The following is a 23,879-nucleotide window of genomic DNA, read 5'->3' as shown; positions in this document are numbered from 1 at the left end:
ATAGGTCATGATATTGAGATCATCATACCACAAAAAGAGTTTAGTGAATGCTACTAATGATCTGGACCATGAACTTGTGTCTGTGCTTGTCTGAGTGCAGCATCCAGCATTACCAACATTTTACATCAGAGGAAAAACAGCAGTGCTGGTTGGAGTCATGATTATCTGATGATGAATTGTTTTATTCACGTAAATGACACACAAAAGATAGTCTTAGAGTTTTACAGGGTTCTATTCTTGGGCCAGTGTGTATGACATCATCCATGCCTTGCTCAAGTAACATTCATTGAAAATGTTGCATACATTTCCACTGCTCTGCAAGTAATATTTAAATCTGCATTGCAGATTAACTACTATCAAGTCCCAATTAAATTAAAGCCTAGATGACTTGAAATGTTCTAATTCTAAATTCACACTAAACTGAAGTTACTGTATTTTTAAAAACCCATTCTGGATGGCATTACCTTGGCCTCCGGTATTACTTTGAAGAACCTTGGAGACATTTTTGAAAAGGATACATCTTTATACTCACACATAAAACTGACTGTGCAAACACAATTTTTGGAGAAAAAAGGGTTTGTTGCACTCAAACGCTACCCGAACATTTACGTTCCAGAGGCCCACTCTCTCAAAAGACTCAGACATCCTTTGAAAATATTGTTATCTGCAGCTTAAGGGATCACAAGTTGTATCAGACTGTTTTGATGTTGGGTGAGAACACCTTCAGTGTGCGATACATCAGTGCGGTACGTCGAAAGTGGGTGCCTTTTACACCAGAAACCACCCAGCAACCCTAAACTCATCTGTGAACCCTGTGGAGAGAAGTCCTGCAGTGAAGTGCCACTTCTTCCCTCATCTCCCCTCTTTCCCGTGCATCTATTTCTCTCTCTCCCTTTTTGCATTTTCTTGTTTCCTCAACCTCTCTTTCTCTCTACCTGTATTTTAAACTTTCTCTCTCCACATCTATCACTCTCCTTATCTCTGTCTCCTTGCTCTTTGTGTCTGTATTGATTTTGTGGCAGTGCACGCTCCACGCTTCTCGCCCTTTTTTGATAGAGGGAGTGAGATGGAGTCTCAGGCTGCCAAATGAAATCAAAGTCTTTTCTCTCCCCCTCCCTCTCTGGTCCCTCGCTCAAGCAACAAGCGCGAACTCCATCGGCTTTGAACTTACGTCTGTGAAATGAGCTCTCTGTGCTCTGATTGTCAACCCATCTTTGTGCACTTTCTCTTGTTCTTGCTCCCCATACGTCTTTTTTCTCACCTCCCAAATTCATTTCAATTTGATGCTTTTTGTGTTGAGAACTGACAAGTAAACATTCACATTAATCCAATATTGGCTTGCCACAGGGGCATGCTAGTTTTCTTTGTGGTGTTTCTCCTGACTTAAATAAAAATAAATATTCTCTCTTTGTGATAGCTTTCATACCACTGCACTGTCAGGCAGTTATATCAGATCAACATTTGAAGATATTGAGCTTAACAAATAATTAAAATCACAGTATTAATAATTGAGACCAAGAATACTCAGACTTAAGCAAGAGAAAGCTGTTGCTATGGCTATGATCTTTTCATCTTTCCTGTTAATTTGAGCATCTCTGGATTTGCAGCACAGTGTCGGCAGAACAGCCCAGATTCCTTTTTCTTTTCCCATCAACTTTTTCCGTACACCTGGAGGATCCTGAGGTGCGCCGAGGCCAGCTCGAAGAATGACTAAATGACACAGTTGCATTCAATGCATTCAGTTGTAATCAGGTATACCATACCTGTCTCCTCATAGTAAATTACCAGATATGCACCAATTGCCATTTTCTTAGTCGAGTCCAATTCCTCTGTCGATTTTTTACAGAACTACGATTTTCTTTCTGGGAACAATGACTTGCAGTATATGCAACCAAAAAATAAACAAATAAATACAAAATATAATTTTCATAATAAAAGAAATAATTAAAATTCACAATTTTCCCCAAACTGGAGAAGGTTACAGAAACGTCACTTAATCAACTGAAAATAAATCGCTCTGCTACTGGAACGAGGCACAGATAATTAACTGAAAACGAATTACTGGACACCCACCTTTACCTGACATATTTTTCACCTTACCAAACAAAAGCAGGTGCAACATATTTATATAACAAAACAACTGTCAGGTACTTAACAACACTTTCCAATATATGCGTAACTTCACCAGGATGTTGACCCTTTTTTCGCTCATCTCTATAATTTTCCTAGTATCTGCTTTGATTCTTTGTTCACACTGAGGCTGCAGGCTTGTGGCTGGCTCCTGAGCTCTGGATGGCTTTGTCCAGTTTTCCTTTGTAACCTCTTTCAAAAAACCAATGTTGATTTAAGTGCTGGAATAAGTTTGTGTTCATGAACCTTTTCGTGGTGGTCCCGCATAATTTACTTTCACATACTTTGTTTTTATCTTCACAGTGAAAAGCCTCCATGGTAATGGCACACCAGCATGTGGCTCTAAATATGCATGTATTTAAATATATATATTTCGGGTTTCTAAGACTTTAATTATGACAGACATTTGAGAGTAAACAGGAAAGGTGGGAGAGCGGGGCAAAGTAAATAGCAAATGGCACACGGTGGAACCGAACTAAGGCCTCTGTAATAGCCTTGAAGCATATGGATCACCTGCTTAACCCCGTGAGCTTGTGGATAAATATTTGACTGCGACAGTGTATGTGGTGCGCATACAAGAAAGGGAGCTGCTCCTAATCTATAATTTACAACAATGCAACCATTAACTGTATTTGGTAGTTATAATGATATCACTCATTAGCCTAACATTATTATTCTTTGGAGCCATATTTGGAGGAGAAAGCTTCCAGCTAATGTTAGCAAGTTGGTTAGCTAGGTTCAGTAACAAACAATGCATACAAATAAAAGGCCACAATATGACTCACCTAAACTTCTTGGGCAAGTTCTTGATACAATTAGCTGCAAAGAAAGCTAAATAATTTGTCATTAAAAATGCTTCACAAGGGCCCAAGTACACAAAAACGGTCAAGGAGTTGAATTAGCCAAATGGATGTCTAACAGCCGGCTAATGTCACTCGAAATGCCCATGCCCCTAATAATGCATAACTTTAAATGGGTAAGTTATGAAAAATTCACCCACCCTGTATGGTTGCATACAGGGTAAAAAATAGCTATAGAGACCAAAATCATTTTTCGGAACTAGCTGTAAACATGTTTACTTCCTCTCTAAAGTAATTTGGTCTGTGGGAGTGGATTTGCTTTTTTTGAGCCAGCCTTGAGTGACCATTTGTAAAAGCAAAAATATCACCCAAATTCATTTTTATGAAGATCATAGATAAACATAGTGCATTAATATTTTGTACAAATCTGCTAACCATCCACTGTCCACTTCTGCTGCTCTCTTATGTCTTGCAGGGAGATGGCCTGCAGCTGGAGTATGAGATGAAACTGACCAATGGCCAGTCTTTCTGGACGCAGCATTTCTCTGCTGACGAGTTTGGTAAGTGTGATTAGACTGAAAGTGAGAGATTATGGAATGAATCGCTGATGGCACAAGCCTACGCCACTTAGCACGGCCAATAAAGCACCTTCAACTGAACAAATTACACAAATGACAATAATGAAGGGATGGCTGAATGAATTAATGATGCTAGATAAACTGAGAGGAAGGGATGAAAAGAATAAAAGAGGGCCAACGTAGCATCTAAATTAATTATTCCTACATCACTAATGTTTCCTCCGATCTCTCACACTCTTGCTCTACTGTAACTGCCTCTCACTTTTTCTCATTTAATCCAATATATGGCTATAGGATCAAATGAGAATCCAAAGAGCAGGGTGCTTGATCCATATCAAGCACCCTGCTCTTTGGATTTATTGTCCCTTGTAAATTATCTGTCTTTCCCTCATACGTTCTACTTTCTTTTATTGATCTGAACACTTTGTACACCTTATTTACTCCTTCTTCCTTTGTATCTAAACCCACTGTGTATCTTGTACATTTGCCTTCTTTCATATTTCTATTTCGTTCTTTCTCCTCAAATGTTCTCCTTTTATCACAAGTTTTCTTGAATTTTTCTTCCTCCTTTCACAGGCATCTTGGAAACAGACATCACGTTCCTGATCATCTTCTCCATGGTGTTCCTTCTCTCCTGCTACTTTGCTTGTAAGTACTGCCTTTTATTTCACTCTTTTAATGTAATAGGAATTCAAAGCCCCCCAGAAATGCAATTTTTGTGTCAGATCTATTATAAAATCTACATGGTTTCTTGATGGGATGGGAGTAAGTTCTCGTGTTTGTTCAGATAAGTAAAGGTGGAGCCTGTGCCGTTTTCATTTTGGGCTGAGACTGAACACGAGCATCAGGGAAGCAGGAAAGAGGAGACGGTGATAGCGAGCCTTGGTTTTCAAGTAAAGGTGAACGGTTGAGTGGAGAAGGTAGCTGCAGCCTTAAGGTTACTGAAGCGAGTTTGTCACGCAAAGGTCAAAGCTGAAATAACCCTGAAGCAACTGAGAACAACAGCTCCTGGCAAAATCCCCTGCTTTCTTCACGTCGGGCGTTTCTGTGCTATCATATGCATATCTTCCTTTTTATAAACTGGCAAGGGGGCAGAATCACTTGTATTGCACCTAATCTGTAGTTTGCTTCTCTAGACGATCACAATTAAGCATCCATTTAATGATCTTTGGACCCAATGAGGCACGCTTCAGATTAAGAATGGAAGGTTGAATCGCACAATCTTTCACAGCACTGAGAGTCAGATTTATATTTTTAAGTCTGCCTACTAAATTAAGTTCTGGTGAGATTTTTCTGTTAGCGCTGTTAACTCTCACTTTTTGTCCAGCTGTGAACAAACTGATGCATGTGTTTTGTTTGGTTTTTCCCATGTGAATGCTTTTTCTGACATCTTTATTGGGGTCCTTACTGACGCTGGGTCTTGAGATTGACTTCATTCTGAAAATCTTCAGAGGATTTTAAATTAAACAGTCAAGATGTGGCTGAATTGACTTTTAGCTTTAATACAAGGATTTTAACAAAAGTAATGCATTAACTGTTTAGCAATTGCAGTCAATTCTATATGTAATTTTTAGTATAGAGACACAAAATTGTGTCATTGTCCTTATGAACATAGAAGAAAAGCCATATAACCAAACAGAACGCAAGGATTTCACCCTTTATTTGACTAAAAATGACAACAAAAAAGAACAAGAAAAAGAAAAGATCTCAAATTTTGAAATGGGTAAATATGTGTGTTTTTAAGTATGTAGTCCTATCTGAAATTTGTTGACAGAAATAAACTTCAAAAAATTGAAACAGGGTAAAAAATACTTCGAAAAGTTGTGTAATGTCTTAAAAAAAAAACCTTAGTCGAATCTACACATACACACACTGTTGTAACAGATTGGCTGTTTTACCTTTGGTCGCTGAAACTATTTTTCCTGCAGTTTTTTTTCTTCCTCTTTTGATGTTGCCTTTACTAAAGCCAAAAATGTGTCCAAACAACAGATGTAGATTTTTTTATTTGGCACAAGCTGCTCGAGTTGCACAGTGGGCTCGGTGTTTGAGTTTTTCCTCCATGATGTTACCATGGCGCAGGCTGGACGGGGCGGGCTCACGTGACGACGCTCTGAGTACTGTTTTAAAGGGGACTGTAAATACCGGCTGGAGTATTAACAGAGTTCGAAAAAAGCAACAAGAAAAACGAAACAAACTCAGAAATAACCAACGTGGGCAAGATTACGTCGATTAGAGGTTCTGACTGTCGGTTTCAGTTCTCTTTGGATTAATCCCCCTGCTCCACTTGAGTCTCTAGTGGAAATCACTGCATGCTCTCAGAAACACTTCTGAGCACTGTTTGTTGCTGCATCCATAAAATGCAAGTTGCAATACTACTACGCAGGAAAAAAGCACTTGTAAACAAGATCCAGAAATGCCTTAGCTTCTCTGGGCTCAGCTCATTAAAGGCTGACTGAGGAGAAATGGAAACTGTTTTCAAGTCTGAATAATCAAAAATGTAATATCTTTTTAGAATTCATGGACGCTTTGTCCGTTAGAGTACAGAGGAGAGGGCACTTGTTAACGGCACACAGTCCAAAAGACGATGAGGGTAAAAAGGAAACGTGGGATGGGTAACTTGCACATCTGTATGCAGCATTAATACTGAACCACACATGGAGATTTTGGAGCAGCATGTCCTGTCATTGAGATTAAGGCTTTGTTCTTTAGGGGAGGCCTTGCTTTATTATCACCACATTCTATACATACTACAGCAACGTGTCTCTGTTTTAAAAAACAGGAACAGAAAACTCGAGAGACGCGCACTCGCAGAGAGGGGGGGAAAGCGCAACAACAGTGTTTGCAAAAGCTTCAAAGGGCTGTAAATGAATATGAAATTTTTTGGAAGTTTTTGTCTCTTTAAAAAATATCATTAGAGCACCCGCAAAATTCCCAGGAGGATTCAGCAACACTTGGCTGGCTAAGCCTGCTGTAATACAGGAGAGCTAAAAGAGTGTGATCGTTTATGACCCTTCTTCTCTCTATAAATTTTCCCCCTAGGCCACTGCTGTTTGCCGGAGTGTTTTGGTAGTAAAATAGGCTGCTTAAATACGCATTAAGAATATTTCCTCTCGGATTATGTGCCGTGAACAGAGAAGATGTATAAGGCGTCATCTGGAGATGTGCATCATGAGATGGATGCATACTAATGATCGCTCCCGCCCATTTATCTGGCCCGTTCCCTTGTTCTTGCTCTTTTCTTCTGCCTCCCAGTCTCTGTACCTCTCCTGCTCTCCTTCGCCATCTGTCAGTGTATCCTCATCCTTTTTATCTTTCCCCCAGCACACACACCTCTGTCACCTTTATCTCTTGTTATTTTATTTATTTATTTATTTTTTTACCTGTAGACAATCTGAAGGGAAGACAGCTTCTTCACACAACCTACAAAATGTTTATGACGGCAGCAGGTGTGGAAGGTGAGAGCTTCTGTCCTGAACAGACACGCACACTGACAGAACACACACACTCGAGATGACTGAGCCTCTTGCACGGTTGCAGCATCTCACACCTTAATCCCCACTTCAAGAGCACAGATATTATCGCACTTATTAGCCTCTGAATAGGACCTACTGCAAACAGTCGCCCTGTGTTACAGTGTTTAGTGGAGCATGCTGTTACTGATGAACCCCCTCCCCGCTCTCCTCATCCTGTCCTCTTCTTTTTCTTCACCCCCTTATCTCACTTTCTTCTTTCTTGCCTGCTTGTCCTCTGTCTAAATCCCTTCTCGATTCTCGTGCCACCCCTGAATTCGCTTTCACCCTCTCCTCCCACTTCTCTCAAGGATTTTGCTCCTTTTATAAATTCCTTCTTTTTTTTCTGTCTTGCTTCCCTTCTCTCCTCCCTCATTATCATCTGCCTGTCACCTTTGTTCTGTGTATTTTCTTAACTCCCACATCTCTTCCTCTTAATGCCTTTTCTCCTCTTCTGTAACGCCTGCTCACCCATCTCTTTTCCCTCTTTTCTTCCTTCTGGTGTTTTTTTTTTTTTTTTTTTTTTTTTTTTTTTATTTCTCTCCTCCCTGCATCCTTTCCACTTGGCAGTGCTCAGCCTGCTGTTCCATTGTGTCTACTGGGGCCTGTATGCTAGAGAAGGAGTTGGCAATGGCAGCCTCAAAATACTTGGTGAGTTCCTCTCCTGCATCGATCACTGACTCAATGACTGACACTAACTCTGCACTGGATTGGGTGTGATTGTACGTGACTGTGTGCGCGAGCAAAAATGTGTGCGGTGACCTGATTTTATCGTTCCCCTCTGATATCTCAGATTCGGAAACCACAACCTAATTACCCCTTCTGTCTCCTCTCTCTCATTTTCTGTCTCTCCCTCCACCTCTGTGACCATCTCCAGGGAAATTACTGTTCTCCGTCAGTTTCTTGGTGTTCCTTCTGATGCTCATATTGTTGGGCAAAGGTTTCACTGTCACCAGGTGGGCGCTTTGTCTGTGTGTACATGTATTATCTCACTACACTGCAGTGTTGTGCGCGTGTGTGTCTGTTTATACAAGCCTGTCACATTTTGTAGGTATTTTTATGCTGAGAATGTCACTCACTGTCAGCACTTACCGTCACCATGATGATGGTGGTGGGTGACAGGAGTCAAAAAGTCAGTTAGGATGCTGCGTCTAATAATGTGGGCGAGCGCCTGATGTGTGTGAAGGGATGTCATGGATAAATGATGTTATGGTGTGAACTTTCTGATGCTGAAGCATTACCTTTGGCTCGCAGAGCCGGCTGACAGGTTTTTTGTTTGCTCACTAGTTTCTGGCAAGAGTTAGCAGACATTTGCTTGGGACAGGCAGTTAGACAGCACAATGGATTATTTAAGAGTGCTTTTCTTCACTGGAATGTCAGCATTTATCCATCTTCCACATGACTGGACAAATGCCCTGCTCATCCAACTGTCATTGGTCTTGCCTGTTTTCGAATGCTGGATTCAAACTCCAGTTATCAAACGGGAGAAACGTGTCAGTTTTTATTTGACATCAGTTTCCGAGTTAGCTTTATGTGCGAAGAAAAAGTCATGCAGCTATACGATCTTGCTTTTTTACAAATCACCTCTGTTTATAAGGTATTTTTTAGAATCTTGATTTTATTTTTCTGGCAAGTCATCATCTAAACATGTGTCAAAGTTTGAAGATTGGTTTTGCTTTGGCTTGGCACAAACTAAATCTCTTTTTTCATACAGAACTCACAGCAAAAACTTAGCTTGCAAAATTTTTAAGCTGGCTTTTTTGACTCTAGGATTAGATCCTCCTCTGGGTTCAGAAGATTTCTAGACGTATTAAACTCTCTTAAAACCCCAGTGAATAAAACGAACTGCTTCACGGCTAAGCATGAGGCAGAGCTATTTATCTGCAGCGTTTAACTAGTTGACAATTTGCAGATAACTACTCAACAACTTTGATTTCTTTTTTCTTTTCTTTTTTGGTTGAGCGTAATGATGAATTAGCTGTGCAAAAAGATCTTTGAAATGCTGATGAAGGCTTAACGCTGAAATGCTTATTTGTTGACAGCTACAAATAGAGAAGCATTAATTTCTGTTTTTGCTCCATCCATAAGCCTGCAGCTGTTTTAAATATATAAATAGCAGAGAGTTTAATGCTCACATATCTTTGTGCTGTGTAGTTCTGAATAGCTGTTTTTTGATTAAGCTGTCTGCTTGAGTGTAAAGAAGCAAATGCAGGATTTTGTGTCTTTCTGTGTGTGTGTGTGTGTGTGCGTGTGTGTGTGTGCGCGTCTGTGTGTGTGTGTGTGTGTTTTGTATCTTAGCTTTCCTTTGTGTCTCTTAAAGTGTGTCATTGTATTTTCTTCTTATCTTCCTCCAACTTGTGTGCAACCTCTGACCCTGTGTTTATCCTTGCATATCACAGGGCGAGGATCAGTCACAGTGGGTCTGTGAAACTGAGCATCTACATGACGGTTTACACAATCACCTACGTCATCCTCTTCATCTATGAGGCGGAGGTACTGTTTACACAATCACCAACACTGCTGGAAGGGACTGGAAGTTTATTTTTAATATCGATTTTATCTATACATATATTTCTAGCCAGCAGTATAGCATCATACTTTTAGAGCCAGTTACTGTGCCCAGAAATAATCATGCTGACTTTTTCCACTATGTAAGATTGACAGGCTTGTGATAATGTGAGTAGGTGTGCAGGGAAGTAGCTTGGCAGCTATAGTGTGGATTGTTGGCAAAATTTGAACGCCATGCAGTCGACTGGCATAACTCTGAAGTTCTTATTGTTTTAATTTGTCCAATAATTCTTTGGTAACAAAATGCCTGCGAAACTGTACTGGAGCATCAGCTGTGTTCTTGTTTTAATCGCCAATTAGTTTGAGCAGACTAGGACATTTAACTAAGATAGTAAGCGAAATCTTAATCCTGCTAAACATTAGCACATCTTCACCCCTGTGAAGCTGTAAAATGCTCAGTAATGAAAAAAATAATCTTAATTGTTAATGATGCTGATACAGTATGACCATAAACATGTGTGATTCATTTTTAGTTTTCAAAAGATTGCTATACAAATACATATTTGAGGGCTACGTGTGAGAATATTGTTGATGTTATTTACTTAAGCCTGAGCCTGTTCGGTCACGATTTGTTTATATAGGTGGGGATCTTATATTCATTTTTTTGCACAGTCTGTTTACTATGTGGTGACTGAATAGATAAATATTAATTATCAAACTTGTGGTCAGGCCCTGTGATAGACTGGGCACCTGTTGAGGCTGTACTTTGCCTCTCACTCTGACATCTGGGATAAACTTCAGGCCCCGGGAGACCCCGAATTGGAGAAAGTTGAAGGAAAATGTATGGATGGATAGAAAATTGTTCTAAATTAATTGAATATTGATTAATTTGCTAATTCAACTATAGCTCCAGAGTCAAAATGAATTAATAATTATGCTAATAATGATTTAATACCAAGCATTTTCTGGTTTCACCTTGTCAAATGTGTGGATTTCATGCTTTTTATAATGCTTTGGTTTTGAAGTCTTCAGTGGATAGAATGAAATAGTTGTCTTTTGTACGGATCAATTAATTAAAGCAAGATTGATTGCTTCAATGGGGGAATAACTGAAAGAATAATCAAGACTGAAAATATCCTTTAGTGCCAGTCCTGTGAACGGTGGCGATCAAAGCTTTCAGTTCAAATACGAAAACTTTCCGATCCCTTTGCCCTTCAGGTGTGACATGAAAACAGCGTCTGAATTATATCCGGGATGATTGGGTACAAGATTTCTCACACACCTAAACTCGACACAGCATCTGCACTTGTGTTATTGCTGTCTTTGGCTTTTTTAATAATCTCATAAATATTCATAGAAGAGTTGGGCCCATAGATCAGCGTGGGCCGTAATGGCTTTTCCTGTCAAGTTATTCATTACATTGATACATTACTAATTATGAAAATGCATCAAGTTGATTGTAAAAACAAAATGCTGAAATTCATTGATGAGTTACAAATTTTCTATCTCGACAGAAACAACCAGACAGTTCCCAAGTGCAACCACAACATTTATGGTTCCTTATGCCAGTGCATATAATGTACTCGAGCTCAGATCAAGAACCTTTAGAGTTTTCCTTGACAGGGACGTTAGACTTTGTAATCAGCCTCCACTCATTAATTCTTATGCCTCTCTAGGTTCCAGCTTCGATGAGCTTATGAATTAATAACAGACTCGTTGCATACATCTCTGCATACTGTAAAGCCTGCAGCAACGTGACATGTAAACATGGTAAATGCAGGGACGGTGGATTACAGTGTTTGAGGACAGCACGGTGGTGATACATTTGGCACAGTGTAGTGGAAGCTCACTGATAACTCTCACAATACAATATGTGGATCTGAGGCAGTATAATTTCTCTGGTGCCTGCCCTCTTATATGGTCGCTGCTATTAAAGAGCTCAAAACTCCAGGGAGCTCCTGCTAAAAATAAGCTTAACTAGGTTACAATTGGAACTGAAAGGAAAACTTGTACACTGTTTCTTGGGTTGCAGTCAGGAATCTGCCAGGCCCTCTGGAATGAAAGCAGTGCTGTGTTCTAAGTGTTATAGCTGTCTGTTACCATATCTGAATGTGTGAAAGCATTTAGTGTGACTCTTTCCAAGTGTCTGGATGAGTGAAAACAATGTTGAATTATTTCTAATCATTCCTACTGGCGATTCAGGAGGAAGTATCAAAAGTGTTTGTACTTCAAATTTTATTTGTGCTTTAAGAGCAAACTCGTGGCCGTAAAAGTGGGATTTTGTCATAGTTAAGTTCTGCCTGAATTTCCTTTTCACCCTTAAATCATAGACAGACAACTTCAAGCTGTTGTGGAAAACCTGTTCACAAAATTCATCCACAGCACAACCACACGTGTCCCTGCAGGTTCAAATCTACATCTTTGCATCTTCTTTTCTCATTCTTAAATTTATACAAAAATTGTGTACCCTTTTAGATATTGCAATACAGAATTAAAATACTTTGTGACTCTCTGGTGTGCTGGGGAGGTTTCAAGCAGGTCCACACAAACTACTCAGATCTATGCATTATGCAGTATGAGTAACCCTGGATGGCCCATGCTATCCTGTCACTGGACTGTGAAATGCAATCTAGTATCAGCAGATTCAAGCACATGCCCCAAATACACACATACAAAGCCGTGCACACAAATACCAGTGACCTAGTTGTGAAGTATCGGTGTCAAAGACTCACACTGAATGCTACAAGCAGAGCTTTGCCTCTGTCATCACAGTGGATCTGCTGAACCATGAGCTATCCATCTTAGTAATTAAAGCACCAGCTTCAGTATAAAGCTTCTTCCCTCCTTTTGTGTAAAATATTTTGTACTTGTTTTAATGTGTGCGTGGTAATTTTGGCATCATTTCCTCCTGCCAGTTCTTTGACCCAGGTGAAGTGCTGTACGCCTACGACAGCCCTGCAGGATACGGACTCATGGGCCTGCAGCTGGTTGCGTATGTGTGGTTCTGCTATGCCGTGCTGGTCTCCCTGAAGCACTACCCCGAGAAGCAGCCCTTCTACGTCCCTTTCTTCACCACATACACACTATGGTGAGACCTGCACTGCTCTCTGCGCTTAATAGCACCAGAGATGGTACTGGGGTTTTGATTGCACAAGTATAAAAAAAATACACATTTCTCTGCTTGAGGACTCTCGATTTGAATAATTTATGCTGTTCTGTGGGAAAAAAGTGCATGAGAAAGCTCATGTTTGAGCTATCTGGGAATAAAAAGGTGTTTACACATCTTCTCTGCAGTAGTGTGCGGCCAAACACTTTTACCTCACACGGTTGCAGTGTATCATTGTTTCTGACTGCATGATTGCTAAACAATACTGTGTGTTTTTCTGAGTTGGTGAGATATCTTCTATTAGAATAATTTATGCTTCTTTATATGTGTGCCAGATATTCAGTGCTTTGTACTGGATCAGCTACATACTTCTACAAAATCCTGAGAAAAAAAAATCTTGAAATTACACTGCTTAGTATCTCTAGCCGTCACCCACTTATATATAACAGCAGAGGCTTGAAATGAAGAGTAGATTACAAAGACTAATATTATCTATGTATTTCTCCCTCATTGCAACCACAATCCCCCGCCTCATTATCCACATCTCTGCTCTTTCCATCTTTATCTCTCTATATGCTTTAAATCTTTTAATCTCTCCCACCATCAGACCACATTCTTGTAGTTTTTTGGGGGTCTTTATGTCTAAATGTGTTCACTTTTCCTCCTCAGGTTTTTTGCTGTCCCTGTTATGGCTCTGATTGCCAACTTTGGGATTCCTCGTTGGGCTCGGGAGAAGATCGTCAACGGCATTCAGCTCGGGATCCATCTCTACGCTCACATCGTCTTTCTTGTTCGTATCGATCGCCCACTCGCATGCAGACGAGTTCATATTATTTAAGTCACTTTTTCCGTTGTCAGTCATACATTATTTCTTACTTAACTTCCTCATGCTGGTTGTCTTTTACACACATCATTATCTTCCTTTTTCTCACCTTCGACACGTTATTATTTAGTAATGAGCCCGGCTCAGGCAAATTTCCGTTCGCATGCCTGCTCACTACATTCCTCGCACTTTCCTCTTCTCTCTTGGATCTGGATGCGTGAAGGCTACTATATACCCTGATTTTAAACTGCGTCTATATGTATATGTGTGTTTATTTTATATGCACATCTGTGTCATTTTCTAATCTGTTTGCCTCTTAGGTTATCACACGGCCTTCAGCTGCCAATAAGAACTTCCCATATCATGTACGGACATCCCAAATCGGGATTCTGCTGTCCAGTCCGAAAGGCGGTGAGGGGGCGGAGAGTTTTCCTCATCATGCCTATGGAAATAGCTCCTTCCTGGGAGACTCGCAACCTAACTTCACCGAACTTTTCTCCATCCAATCAGTAAGTGTAAACTGCAAGTGTTTATGTATATTTGAATTTATAATTGATATTCTGGACTGGAATTAGATATAATACAAGGAAATTGAAGACCCAGAAAACAAGGTGCTTTTATCAGAGTTACTGCACATGTACTTACATACTATATAGAATATAACTGGATCAGTTGTTTCCTAATCCTTTTCAAATGTGCACATTTCTGTGAAAAGCTGAAATTACCTCATTGCCTCACCCTAAAGAATTCCATTAGCTTAATAATAAAGTAACTAAGGGAAAATGTTTACAGGGATTACTTCTTCCCAGAAACTTTCATAGCTTCCTAAATGTGACAGGCGAGTGCAGTGAACACAGACTGATATTAAAACACTTTAGCACAGTGAAATAATAATTAAATAGGAACTATAGCCCCTGACATTTAGGTGGTGCAACATATCTACAAACTTGTTTTTCTGCCCCTACGAGGTTGTGGTGTTCAGGTTTCAAGTTGAGTAGCAATTTTCTTGAAGCCCTTGACTGTGAAAGTTGAGACCTGATAGATGAGTGCCATGAACAAACTCTAGGTTGGTATATCCACACCTTGGACTTCTCTGGCAGGCCTGATTTGTTAGTGGAAACCAGCCAAGTTTCCAGTCTTTGGCTGATATTTGATGGATGCCGCGTCACTCAGGCTGTTGTAAGCGACTCTTCTCAAGCCCTTCACTGGTTTCTTGTGATGGATGGTATCTGAAAGTTTCAGCTTCAATTAGAGCATGGAGACTTTTCTTTCCTTCAGCACCAGCAATCTAAACCAACTAGATAATCTGGCATTGCAGTCAAGACACATTTTGAGTGTGGTCCCACTTGCATTTCATCCACTGGACCACTATTTCTCCTGTGCTTTCCAGTTTTATCTCCATACCTGTGTACTACAGACACCTCTATTAGGATTCATGCTTTCTGGAGTAACTGAGGAGGTATTCTGCCCCCTCAGGCACCTGTCAGGCCCACTAAGCAGGAAGATGGTTGGGTAGATCTGGGGCATTCATCACCGTGGGCTGCACTGGCCTGTGAGCCAGAGCCCAATAGCTGTAGTTACTGTGAACAATTACACTTCCATCAGAGGCCTAGAGACCTGGTAGATATTCAGAGAGCACAAGGTGTTACACATGCTTTCCAAAACACATTTTATACCTTTTTGTTTTCCACTGGTGTTCTTTCTTCTTCAAGAAGAAATACTAGGTCAGACTAAAGACTAAAGATATTTCTGTGTCTTCTGGTGTTATCATTCTGTTATTGGTAGTCATTAAAGGCCACTGTTCCAGTCAGGTAAACCTGTATATGTTTAATTTCCCTCAAAGTATCTCGGGCATTTGCTGCCATAGTTGGTTTACTGATTGGTGTCTGCAAAGTCCTAATTTATGGTCAAGACAGCCTATGTAGAGGATCAGACCATGACAAATGTGAAACTCTCTTCTTCTTTTTTCCAGGAACCGGTAAAGACGGTGGAGGAGACAGTGGCCCGTAAAGGGCCAGATGTGCAGAGAAATAGCGAACAGAAGATCGTCACCACTGCTGCAGACTTAACGTCGATATTGCCCTCACCTCCGCCTCCAATACCCCCGCGCCCGGCCACACGATCACCCCCACTCCCACCCCGGCTTCCGTCCTTTACAGAGTATTTCACCATGCAGAGTGGAGGAGGAGCAGGATTTGGAACAAAGGCATGAGATGGAGAGAAAGGCAGGACAGAGGAAGTTGGGCAGTAGGGCGGGGGGGAGCATGAAAGCAAGGACAGAATGACAATAAAAATAGAAATAGTGACAATAACTTAAGAAATATAGTGGAATTCAAAGTATTACACTTATGACAGAAAAGGTCAGCCGAAAAAAAAAAGAAATGAAAATGTTTGGAAGGACGAAGAAGAGATCATCAGAAAAGTGAATCCCTAAACGGTCGCTTTTCACCTTTGAATGGAAACGATCAGAATGGAGGAGTGAGGAGAAATGGCTGAGGCACAAGTGCAGAGCTTGTTAAAGAATAAAGAAGCAATAAATATTTGATGTTGACCAGTAAAAGGCACACAGGGAGAAAGATGACAAAGTGGATGTAGCCAGAGCAAAAAATGATAGCTGTGCACAAAGCGGAAATGAACAAAATTCTTGAAATAGTTTTCATTCAAAAATTCATGAGGCATTGATGGTGTGCCTGAAAGAGTTTGTAAATAGCTAAACCCGGTGAGTGCTACCAATCTACATAGTTTTTTGTTTTTTTTTAAAGAAGGAAAGATTTATTTTTGTTTTTTCCACATCATTAAATTGTAGTTGGTGCTGTGACCATAGAGAAACATCATGCCATTACATGTTCTGGGTTAATCTAAAAAAGGATTTTTTTTTTATTTTTGACACTGTTTGATAAAGCTTAGATACATTTACTCTATACGAAATCTGTTCGGTTTATTTATATTCTTATATGCCTTCATTGCAGCTGGCTATACTGGATTGATATGCTGATGTGTAACTGTAAATGTCACGTTTACTGTGGGCACTCCTAGGTACAGTGCTTGTAAAAACACGCATGTTTGTATTGTATTTCCTGTCTGATTATATGTACTCAACATGACCACACAATATTTGCATATTGTGTGTATTGAACTCTTTCATTTTGTAAATGCATACAATAAGCTTCAGTATATTTCGACTGGATAAACTCTGTTGTTACTCCAGTCAAAAGCGTCTTGCGCTGTTTGAGACACAATATAAAACAAATGTTATATTGTTTTTTTGTTTTTTTTCTTTGGTTGAATTTTCACTAGAGTACAGAATATGCCTGTTTAAAAAAAAAAAAGTCATTTCTGTGTATGTAGACGTTGGTGAATGTACTGATGCAATACAGCACAAGGACAGGGGTGATTTTCAAGTTACTGGAATTACTCTAGTATACCTTTTGTCAATTTTTCTTTTTGCCTCTCTTTGGCTTCCTTACATCTGACACATCCATGACTTAAAAGCTGGAGGCTGCCTTTTTTTATAGAATACAAGTAACTTCATTCTCACCTCTGTCTCAATCCTGAAACACGAATATTATATTTGTCGGGTTCTCGCGCCTGAATAATTTACCCAGTGTGAGAAGCTGAACAAATATTACTAGTTTTGTATCCCCTAATATTGAGCTATAACAAGAAAAAACAACAAAAAAAACTTGTAGATGAACTGTGAAACAGATACCGTGTACATTTCGTCTGTCCTGCATGGAGCACTTTAATGTTCCTGGTCTTAGTCTGTTTATTCGTGATGATGTCACCTTATAAGACTGCTTTGAAACCTGTATTCCTACAACATCGAGTACTATTCCAGATGCATACACCTGTAAATACAGTCCAAAAACGCCATCAACTGTCCAAACGTTTGAAGTTAACGTTTCATGCTTAGTCAGTGTAACACAACACTGAGTCTCACATGCTGGTAAGATTTATGTAAGGGTGTCATTGAGACTGAGTACACTTGACAAATTCAGTGTTTTTTTTGATCTCGACCTTTCATTCATTTCTGGCTTATAAAATCTGTGGCTCTGCTAATTATCCACAGATGTGTCACTGGCAATCTTTCTGTAATGGAGTTTAGGCAACGTTAGGACTGTGGTGTGTACCTTGTAATGTAATCAGAGGTGTAACTTAGTCTGTGCAGCTGAATGATACTTGAATTGGAGTATTAGCTGTTATTTCTGATTATGTTTCTGATTTGTATTTGGCATGTCTGCCATTTCGTCATCTGTTGACCATTGTTATGGTTGCCATGACTTGACAGATTAGAAACTGGGTGACTCGATATACCTACTGAATTGTGTATCCCTGCTTCAACCTTGTTTATAATGACTTTTAATTACAGAAATGACACAAAGAACTGGGGACAGAGCGCAAAGAAAAGAGATTGTGTATGCATGACAGAAAACAGCACAGCTTTTAGGCTACTCAGAGTGATCTGGTTAAGAGCACATCATTAAAGCACCGTCAAATGCATTTTAATGGTGTCAAATAATAATTCTAAAGAAGCTGTACATATACACTTTTTGCCAAAATAATAAAAAAAATCTTTGGTTTTATTAGAGGCTTTGCCTGGCTTTGTGTTATATGGCTCCTGTGTTACGATCCAGTTAGGACAAGGGCACGTGTCCAAAGGAGTAAATCTAATATTTGTAAATCAAATTTAGAATCTGTTCTCATTACAAGTCCATTAAAGTAAAACACCACAGGGACAGACTCCAGCCTGCTCACAATCTGATGTAGGCTAGCCTAATTGTTTCGCAGTCACTGCCAATATCCTGTTTGGTGACCCCTGAAGTACAGAGCCACAACAAAATGCCAGTGTTTGAGTTTCAGGTAGAGACACAAGCTTTCATTATGACTAATGTAACAGTCTTCAGAGAAAAAAATGAAAAAATATAATGCTTGGTAATGAGCAGTGTGATATAAAGCAATGTTGCTTCCCAGCAAGAAGGTGCCTGGTTTAAAGCCAGGCTGGGGCCTTTTTTCTGTGGAGTTTGCATGTTAGAGTAACCGGTGAATCTAAACCGAGAATGAGTGGTTATCTGTCTCTATGTGTTAGCTCTGCAATAGACTGGCAGCCTGTCCAGCCCAGCTGTGATCCTGAATTGGATAAGAGGATGGATGAATTTGTTTTTTTCTTTAGTTTAAAAATACACAGCTATTGCTGGAGCCATGGCTAATGTTATTAGTTACACGTGTGCTTCCACACTGAGTCATTCACTGCTCCCTAGATGATAAACACTGTATACCAAAAGGTGCACTTTTATAGTCTAGTAAGCAATAAACTGACAATTTGAGCACATGAATCACCGCTGTTATTGTTCCCAGAAAAAGTGACATGTGACACATTGTATTAGGGATTTGTCAGTATGAAGTAGTGTATATGCAAAGGCACTAATAACAGGATGGTGGAGGGAAGATGTAGGCCATTATTTTGTAAATTTAGGTCTTAGATGTGAGATTGGCTGCCACTTTATTAGGTACATTTTACTAGTTATCATTTTGGACCCTGTTTTGTCTTCAGAACTCCATTAATTTATTGTGACATGGATCTAACAAGGTGCTTGACACAATCCTGAGAGATTTGGTCCTTATTGACATAATATCACAGAGTTCCTGAAGAACCCAAAGATGCTCTGTTGGATTGAGGTCTGGTGACTGTTCAGGCAATTTGAGTGCAGTGAACTAATTTCTATTTTCAAGAAACCAGTTTGAGGAAATGCACTGTGATGCTAAACTGCTGGAAGCTTCCACCAGCAGACGGGTACATCGTGCTCATAAAGGGTGAGCAACAATACTCAGATTGTGACGTAAATTACACTGTTTGTGCCAAATTCTGACGTTCCCATCAAAATGTTGCAACAGAAATCAAGACCAGGAAATCTTTTGTTACTCATTTTTTTGTGAGTCTGTGCAAATTGTAGCCTTGGCTTCCTGTTTCTGACAGCAGTGCACCTAGTGTGAACTTCTGCTGCTATAGTCCATCTGCTTCAAGGTTCAACATGTTGTGCATTCAGAGTTGTTCTGATCATGGTGGTCCAGGAAAATCAGAGTAGATCAGCAGTTTCTGAAATACTGACCAGCCCATCTGCCATGAATGAATTGAGCTTCTGCCACAGATTATCTGATTAGATATTTGCAGCAGTGAGTCGCTGAACAGGTGTACCTAACAAGATGGGTAGTGATTGTACAGTTGTGCTTTATATAAATGAAATTTGAACATGTCCATAATTCCTTGTGTTAGTTCCGCTGTCGACTAATTTTATATATGACGTGTCTACCATTGTCTGTGCTGTTGCATGTCAATAGACGTGACTCAGGTGGCTGAATCACTACTTCAACCTTGTCTATACTGACATTAACTACAAGACTGGAAAACGATTAGTGAAGAGAACTTAGAGACAACGTACTGTCCAGAAGTCCTCCTTTAAACTGGAATTACACCAATTTGCACATGAAAGCAACCCTGTATAACCCTGCCACGTGTATTATATTTGAAGTTTAGAGACTTTTACATCATCACTGCAATCCTTATCCTGAAAAACATAAACTGCGCAAAAATAACAGATGTAGCAAAAAGTATATATATTAAAACTCATATATGTAAATTGCTAGTTTTAATTTGTTTTTTGTTAACACTCAACAGTCAACACTCTGAATTTTCTGGCAATTATTTAATTGTTCAGGCTTTACAGGGTTAAAACCAGTCATATGTAAATTACATTACTCACCTGGTTACAGTGCACTGTACTACTGGTAAACTGATTGCTGCTGTTCATGGGGTTACTTTAACATGCATCGCACACCTAAACAGTACTGCAGGACAAGCATACCCTAACGCTGCAGTGCCCATACCAAGCAGGACAATGAGCTCTGGCACACCGCAAAAAGTGCAACAGCTCAGGGGACTTGACAAAGAGTTCAAGGGGTTGACCCAGCCTCCAAACTCCCCAGATCCCAGTCCAATCGAACATCCGTGGAATGTGCCATTACAAATCCCATTCCACGGAGGCTCCACTGTGCAACCCACAGGACTCACAATCATCTACTGCCATTCACCACAGAACTCTCCCAGAGGTCCCATGCCCCAGCAGGTCAGAGCTATTTCGCCAGCTTGAGGAGAGCTGTGTAATGTAATTCAGGAGGTTTTAATGTTGTGGTTGATTGGTGTATATGTCACAAGGAGCGCTATGCATCCTGTAACGCCTTCAGAAAATTGATGACATGTCCAAAAATAATAGTAACATTGCTTGTGCTTGAAAAACAACAAATTTATAAGAGTCATGCTCTGTTATAAACAGGAGATATGGAATATGCAGTTGTAGAGTAGCACAATTTTGATCATTACTTTGACTCTTTTAAAATTATAACCACAATCACCACACAGGAAAAGCAGTTTATTTGTGAACCTATTTATGAATGCTCAACAGCATGAATCTGGATTCATTAACAATCAAAGGAAAACCAAACATTTCTTGCTTATCTTAAGAAAGAATATTTATTAATACACAATCAGAAATACTTTACAGAGCTGCGGCTTCTTTTGGTAAAGAACTGCATCAGTGTCTTTAAGCCACAGTCTGCAGAATATGCAAGTGGCTCTTCAGGAGCATTTCAGTACAGCACCATCACCCTTCAGCAATCTTTGATCCATCTCCATGGTGGCAACTACGGCTTTGTGTCTAACTGTTGTGCCCTGTCCTCTCTGTAGCCTTTGAGGAGCTGGTTGATAAGAGTCAGTTCATTTTCCTTTTTTGCAGGATAAAGGGGTGGGAAAGGGTTGCCTTTGTACTCCAGAACAGCCATCTTAGCTCTGTCCAGGTTCTGTCTGTTGGGGATGCGTGCCAGCCGTGTGTAGCTGTTTGAGTGGTTCTCAAACCGTGGAGCCAGGACCTTGAAGAGCTTTGGGACCAGATCCTTCTCCTGAAGAGAAGAAGCATACTTAAAATAAGCTTCACATCAACTGTTTTATATTCAGAGCTACACGGTTATTATCTTTACAAAGTGAAGAAGAGCTGCAGACACATACCGTCAGCCAAAAACTGGCCATTTTCATCGCCTTCTCATCAGTGTCTCCCTTTTTGGCATAGTCTACCAGCTAGAGGGAAAAAAGAAAAGATAAAAGAAAACATCGAAAGTCAGACGCATGTTAAAGAAAATGAATTAAAGACCTCTTTCAAAAAATATAAGGCTTTCAAACCTTGTTAAGAAGTTTGAACCATGTTTTTTTAATATGCTAGAAGACAAGTCATGAACAAATAAAACAAATTTAAAAAAACAAAACAAAAACAGCTACTATTGCAGCATGCTAATTAAAATGAAAATCACAAATTCAGGCAGTCAGGATTTCACACATATACCGAATATTAGGGCAGGGCTCATGTTATCTGCATGTCCTCGTTTTGTTTCAGTTAAGTGTGAGAATCTGCTGCTTTTTCTGTCATTTACAGTTGCGTGAGTTTCGTCATCTCATCCGTGTCTTACACTGATCCACGTGAAAACAGAGCAAAGAAGTGATGATTAATTTGACTTGACAACTTGTGATGTTGCCCTGAGAGAGGGGAAAAAACAAACCTTTCTTACAAGTGTTAATCTATTTAATTGTTATATTTGTATTAACATGTTTTGTTGATTCACTTTAATAGCTGAAACTTGCTAATTCTCAGTGTGGTACAGGCTCTGTATATTTTGTCAGGATCCTCTAAAACACTCAGTTTTACGTAGCGAGCAATTTTGTGAGTGCGGAGCCAAGGCGTGTGGCGAAGACCAATTTACATATTCACAGATGTCTGCATACTGAATAAGGCAAAGTTTTAGAGTTAGAACAATTTTAATGCAATAAAGGGTTATTTTTATATAAAAAACAACTTCTAAACAGGGATGAGCAAAACTATTTCAACTTCCTTCTAATAACACTCAGTAGGAGTCTACACAGTGCAGACATGCACACATATTAATATGCATAACCAGTTCCTATCAACTGAATAATGAAAAACTTTTAAGCAGCAAACTGCTCAGTGACATACTATATGCACAAATTTCCCACACAGGGGTTCTCCACCGCAATATGATGAAACTTGAGTGTGCTTCACACACACCTAAACCCAATTTAAACTACACACCAGGACTCAATATTCCAGTCAATATTCCACAGCACCAGTGATCCGCTACCTGCTCTTGCTGTGGAAGTATTTTTTATACTCTTTTTGTTATTCTGGGGGGTGGGTGGGGTATTCTCACAAATCACATCAAGACATTTGGAGCCAGAAAGAAGTGGAAAGGTAAAAGCTACAATCAGTTTTGGCAAAATGGCCAAGAAAGCTGCAGAAATTGCAGTCAAAACATAACATAGCAGTAAATATTTTAAGTAGCCAAGAAGTACTGTTTTGATAGTAGGTACAATAGTACAGAAATTACTTTTTTGCTTACAAAAAAGGTAACTTATTTAATATATAAATTACTTATAAAACTCCTTTAATATTGTCTATATACAGCCTATACGGCTCAGATCTCAGTCAGACGGTGCAGGCTTATGAATGAATGAATGTGTATTTTCACAATCTGCAGTGGAAACAATGAGCTGTGAAAACCAGCAAGCGTTCAATTCATTGATTGGTTGGAAGAACGTGTCTGTTTCAGCTGACCGGAGGGTGACCCGAGTGTTGCACTGGCCAATATGAACTGATTGATTAAAACGTTGTTTATATTAATTGCTATGTTAGTAACATTAGTGAGCTGCTGTGGGTGTAACAATCCTCTTAAGATGCGAGTCCACGTGTTTCTACCTAATAACTGTACTGGCCTTATTAGAAAGGCATCCCCGCAGATTAAACAATAATGTTATTAATAATTACTCATATTGAATTTGGCTAGTTAGAACTACTCAGATACTGTTAGATTTCACCGTTTCTAAGCATACTGGTTCCTCACATGGTCACCTTTTCGGCGTAGAAGCGGACTTCATCTGCTCGGGCCAGCGTGGTTTCTATCCTCTCGTGTCGGACCAGTCCTGTCAAAATGTTGCGCAGCATGTCGATCCTGGACCGCGGGCCCAAACCCATCCTCCGGGCCATCCGGCCGTGGGAGATCAACATTTGCAACGTGAGGCGCATTTTGTCGGATAGCTTCGCCTACGAGAGCCCGCGTCAGACAAAATAAAACTCAAAAAGCAAAGAAACGTTTAGAATATAATCTACCTAAACCACTGTTTATACACAAAATAGAGCAGGTTACCTAAATGTTAGAAATATTCCGGAGGTCACATATATCAACGATATATGTGCAAGAGTTGACATTGGTGGTACGTCGGCTAATACGTCCGACTGGGTTGCGAAATTGCGAGAAGATAGTTCCGCTTAACACCGCCGCTACCTCACCTACAACTGGGGTCCTTTTTAA

At 39.9% G+C, this 23,879-nt stretch overlaps 2 protein-coding genes across 2 annotated transcripts in view; one reads left to right on the top strand and one right to left on the bottom strand.

Annotated features, from left to right (window-relative positions):
- Positions 1 to 15,685, top strand: part of tmem145 (transmembrane protein 145) — a 38,720-nt gene extending 23,035 nt beyond the window's left edge. Inside the window, exons 7-16 of the mRNA XM_085364910.1 lie at positions 3,406 to 3,490; positions 4,085 to 4,156; positions 6,895 to 6,963; positions 7,588 to 7,668; positions 7,895 to 7,973; positions 9,417 to 9,510; positions 12,441 to 12,613; positions 13,301 to 13,421; positions 13,775 to 13,963; positions 15,427 to 15,685. Of these exons, the coding sequence (XP_085221036.1) occupies positions 3,406 to 3,490; positions 4,085 to 4,156; positions 6,895 to 6,963; positions 7,588 to 7,668; positions 7,895 to 7,973; positions 9,417 to 9,510; positions 12,441 to 12,613; positions 13,301 to 13,421; positions 13,775 to 13,963; positions 15,427 to 15,666 (1,203 nt within the window). The 3' untranslated portion in view covers positions 15,667 to 15,685. The remainder of the gene's footprint in view (positions 1 to 3,405; positions 3,491 to 4,084; positions 4,157 to 6,894; positions 6,964 to 7,587; positions 7,669 to 7,894; positions 7,974 to 9,416; positions 9,511 to 12,440; positions 12,614 to 13,300; positions 13,422 to 13,774; positions 13,964 to 15,426) is intronic.
- A 5,328-nt stretch (positions 15,686 to 21,013) lies between these two features.
- Positions 21,014 to 23,775, bottom strand: mrpl17 (mitochondrial ribosomal protein L17). The gene is made up of 3 exons (XM_085365413.1): positions 23,420 to 23,775; positions 21,511 to 21,579; positions 21,014 to 21,404 (listed from the first exon to the last, which is right to left on the bottom strand). The coding sequence occupies exons 1-3, from the start codon at positions 23,591 to 23,593 to the stop codon at positions 21,150 to 21,152; spliced, it is 498 nt and encodes a 165-aa protein (XP_085221539.1). The 5' UTR covers positions 23,594 to 23,775; the 3' UTR covers positions 21,014 to 21,149.
- Between the last annotated feature and the right edge of the window lie 104 nt (positions 23,776 to 23,879).

Source organism: Diplotaxodon limnothrissa, linkage group LG11 (genome assembly GCF_057381915.1).
Source record: "Diplotaxodon limnothrissa isolate DT_005_m linkage group LG11, D_limnothrissa_male_GT1.1, whole genome shotgun sequence".
In the NCBI taxonomy this organism is placed as follows: domain Eukaryota; kingdom Metazoa; phylum Chordata; class Actinopteri; order Cichliformes; family Cichlidae; genus Diplotaxodon; species Diplotaxodon limnothrissa.
This window is presented reverse-complemented; position numbering and strand designations above follow the sequence as displayed.

Coding starts and splice junctions, on each gene's coding strand:
- mrpl17 (XM_085365413.1), bottom strand. CDS start 23,593: ATGCGCCTCACGTTGCAAATGTTGATCTCCCACGGCCGGATGGCCCGG. Junction 21,580..23,419: donor TCCGCTTCTACGCCGAAAAG/GTGACCATGTGA, acceptor TTTTCCCTCTAG/CTGGTAGACTATGCCAAAAA. Junction 21,405..21,510: donor TGGCCAGTTTTTGGCTGACG/GTATGTGTCTGC, acceptor TCTTCTCTTCAG/GAGAAGGATCTGGTCCCAAA.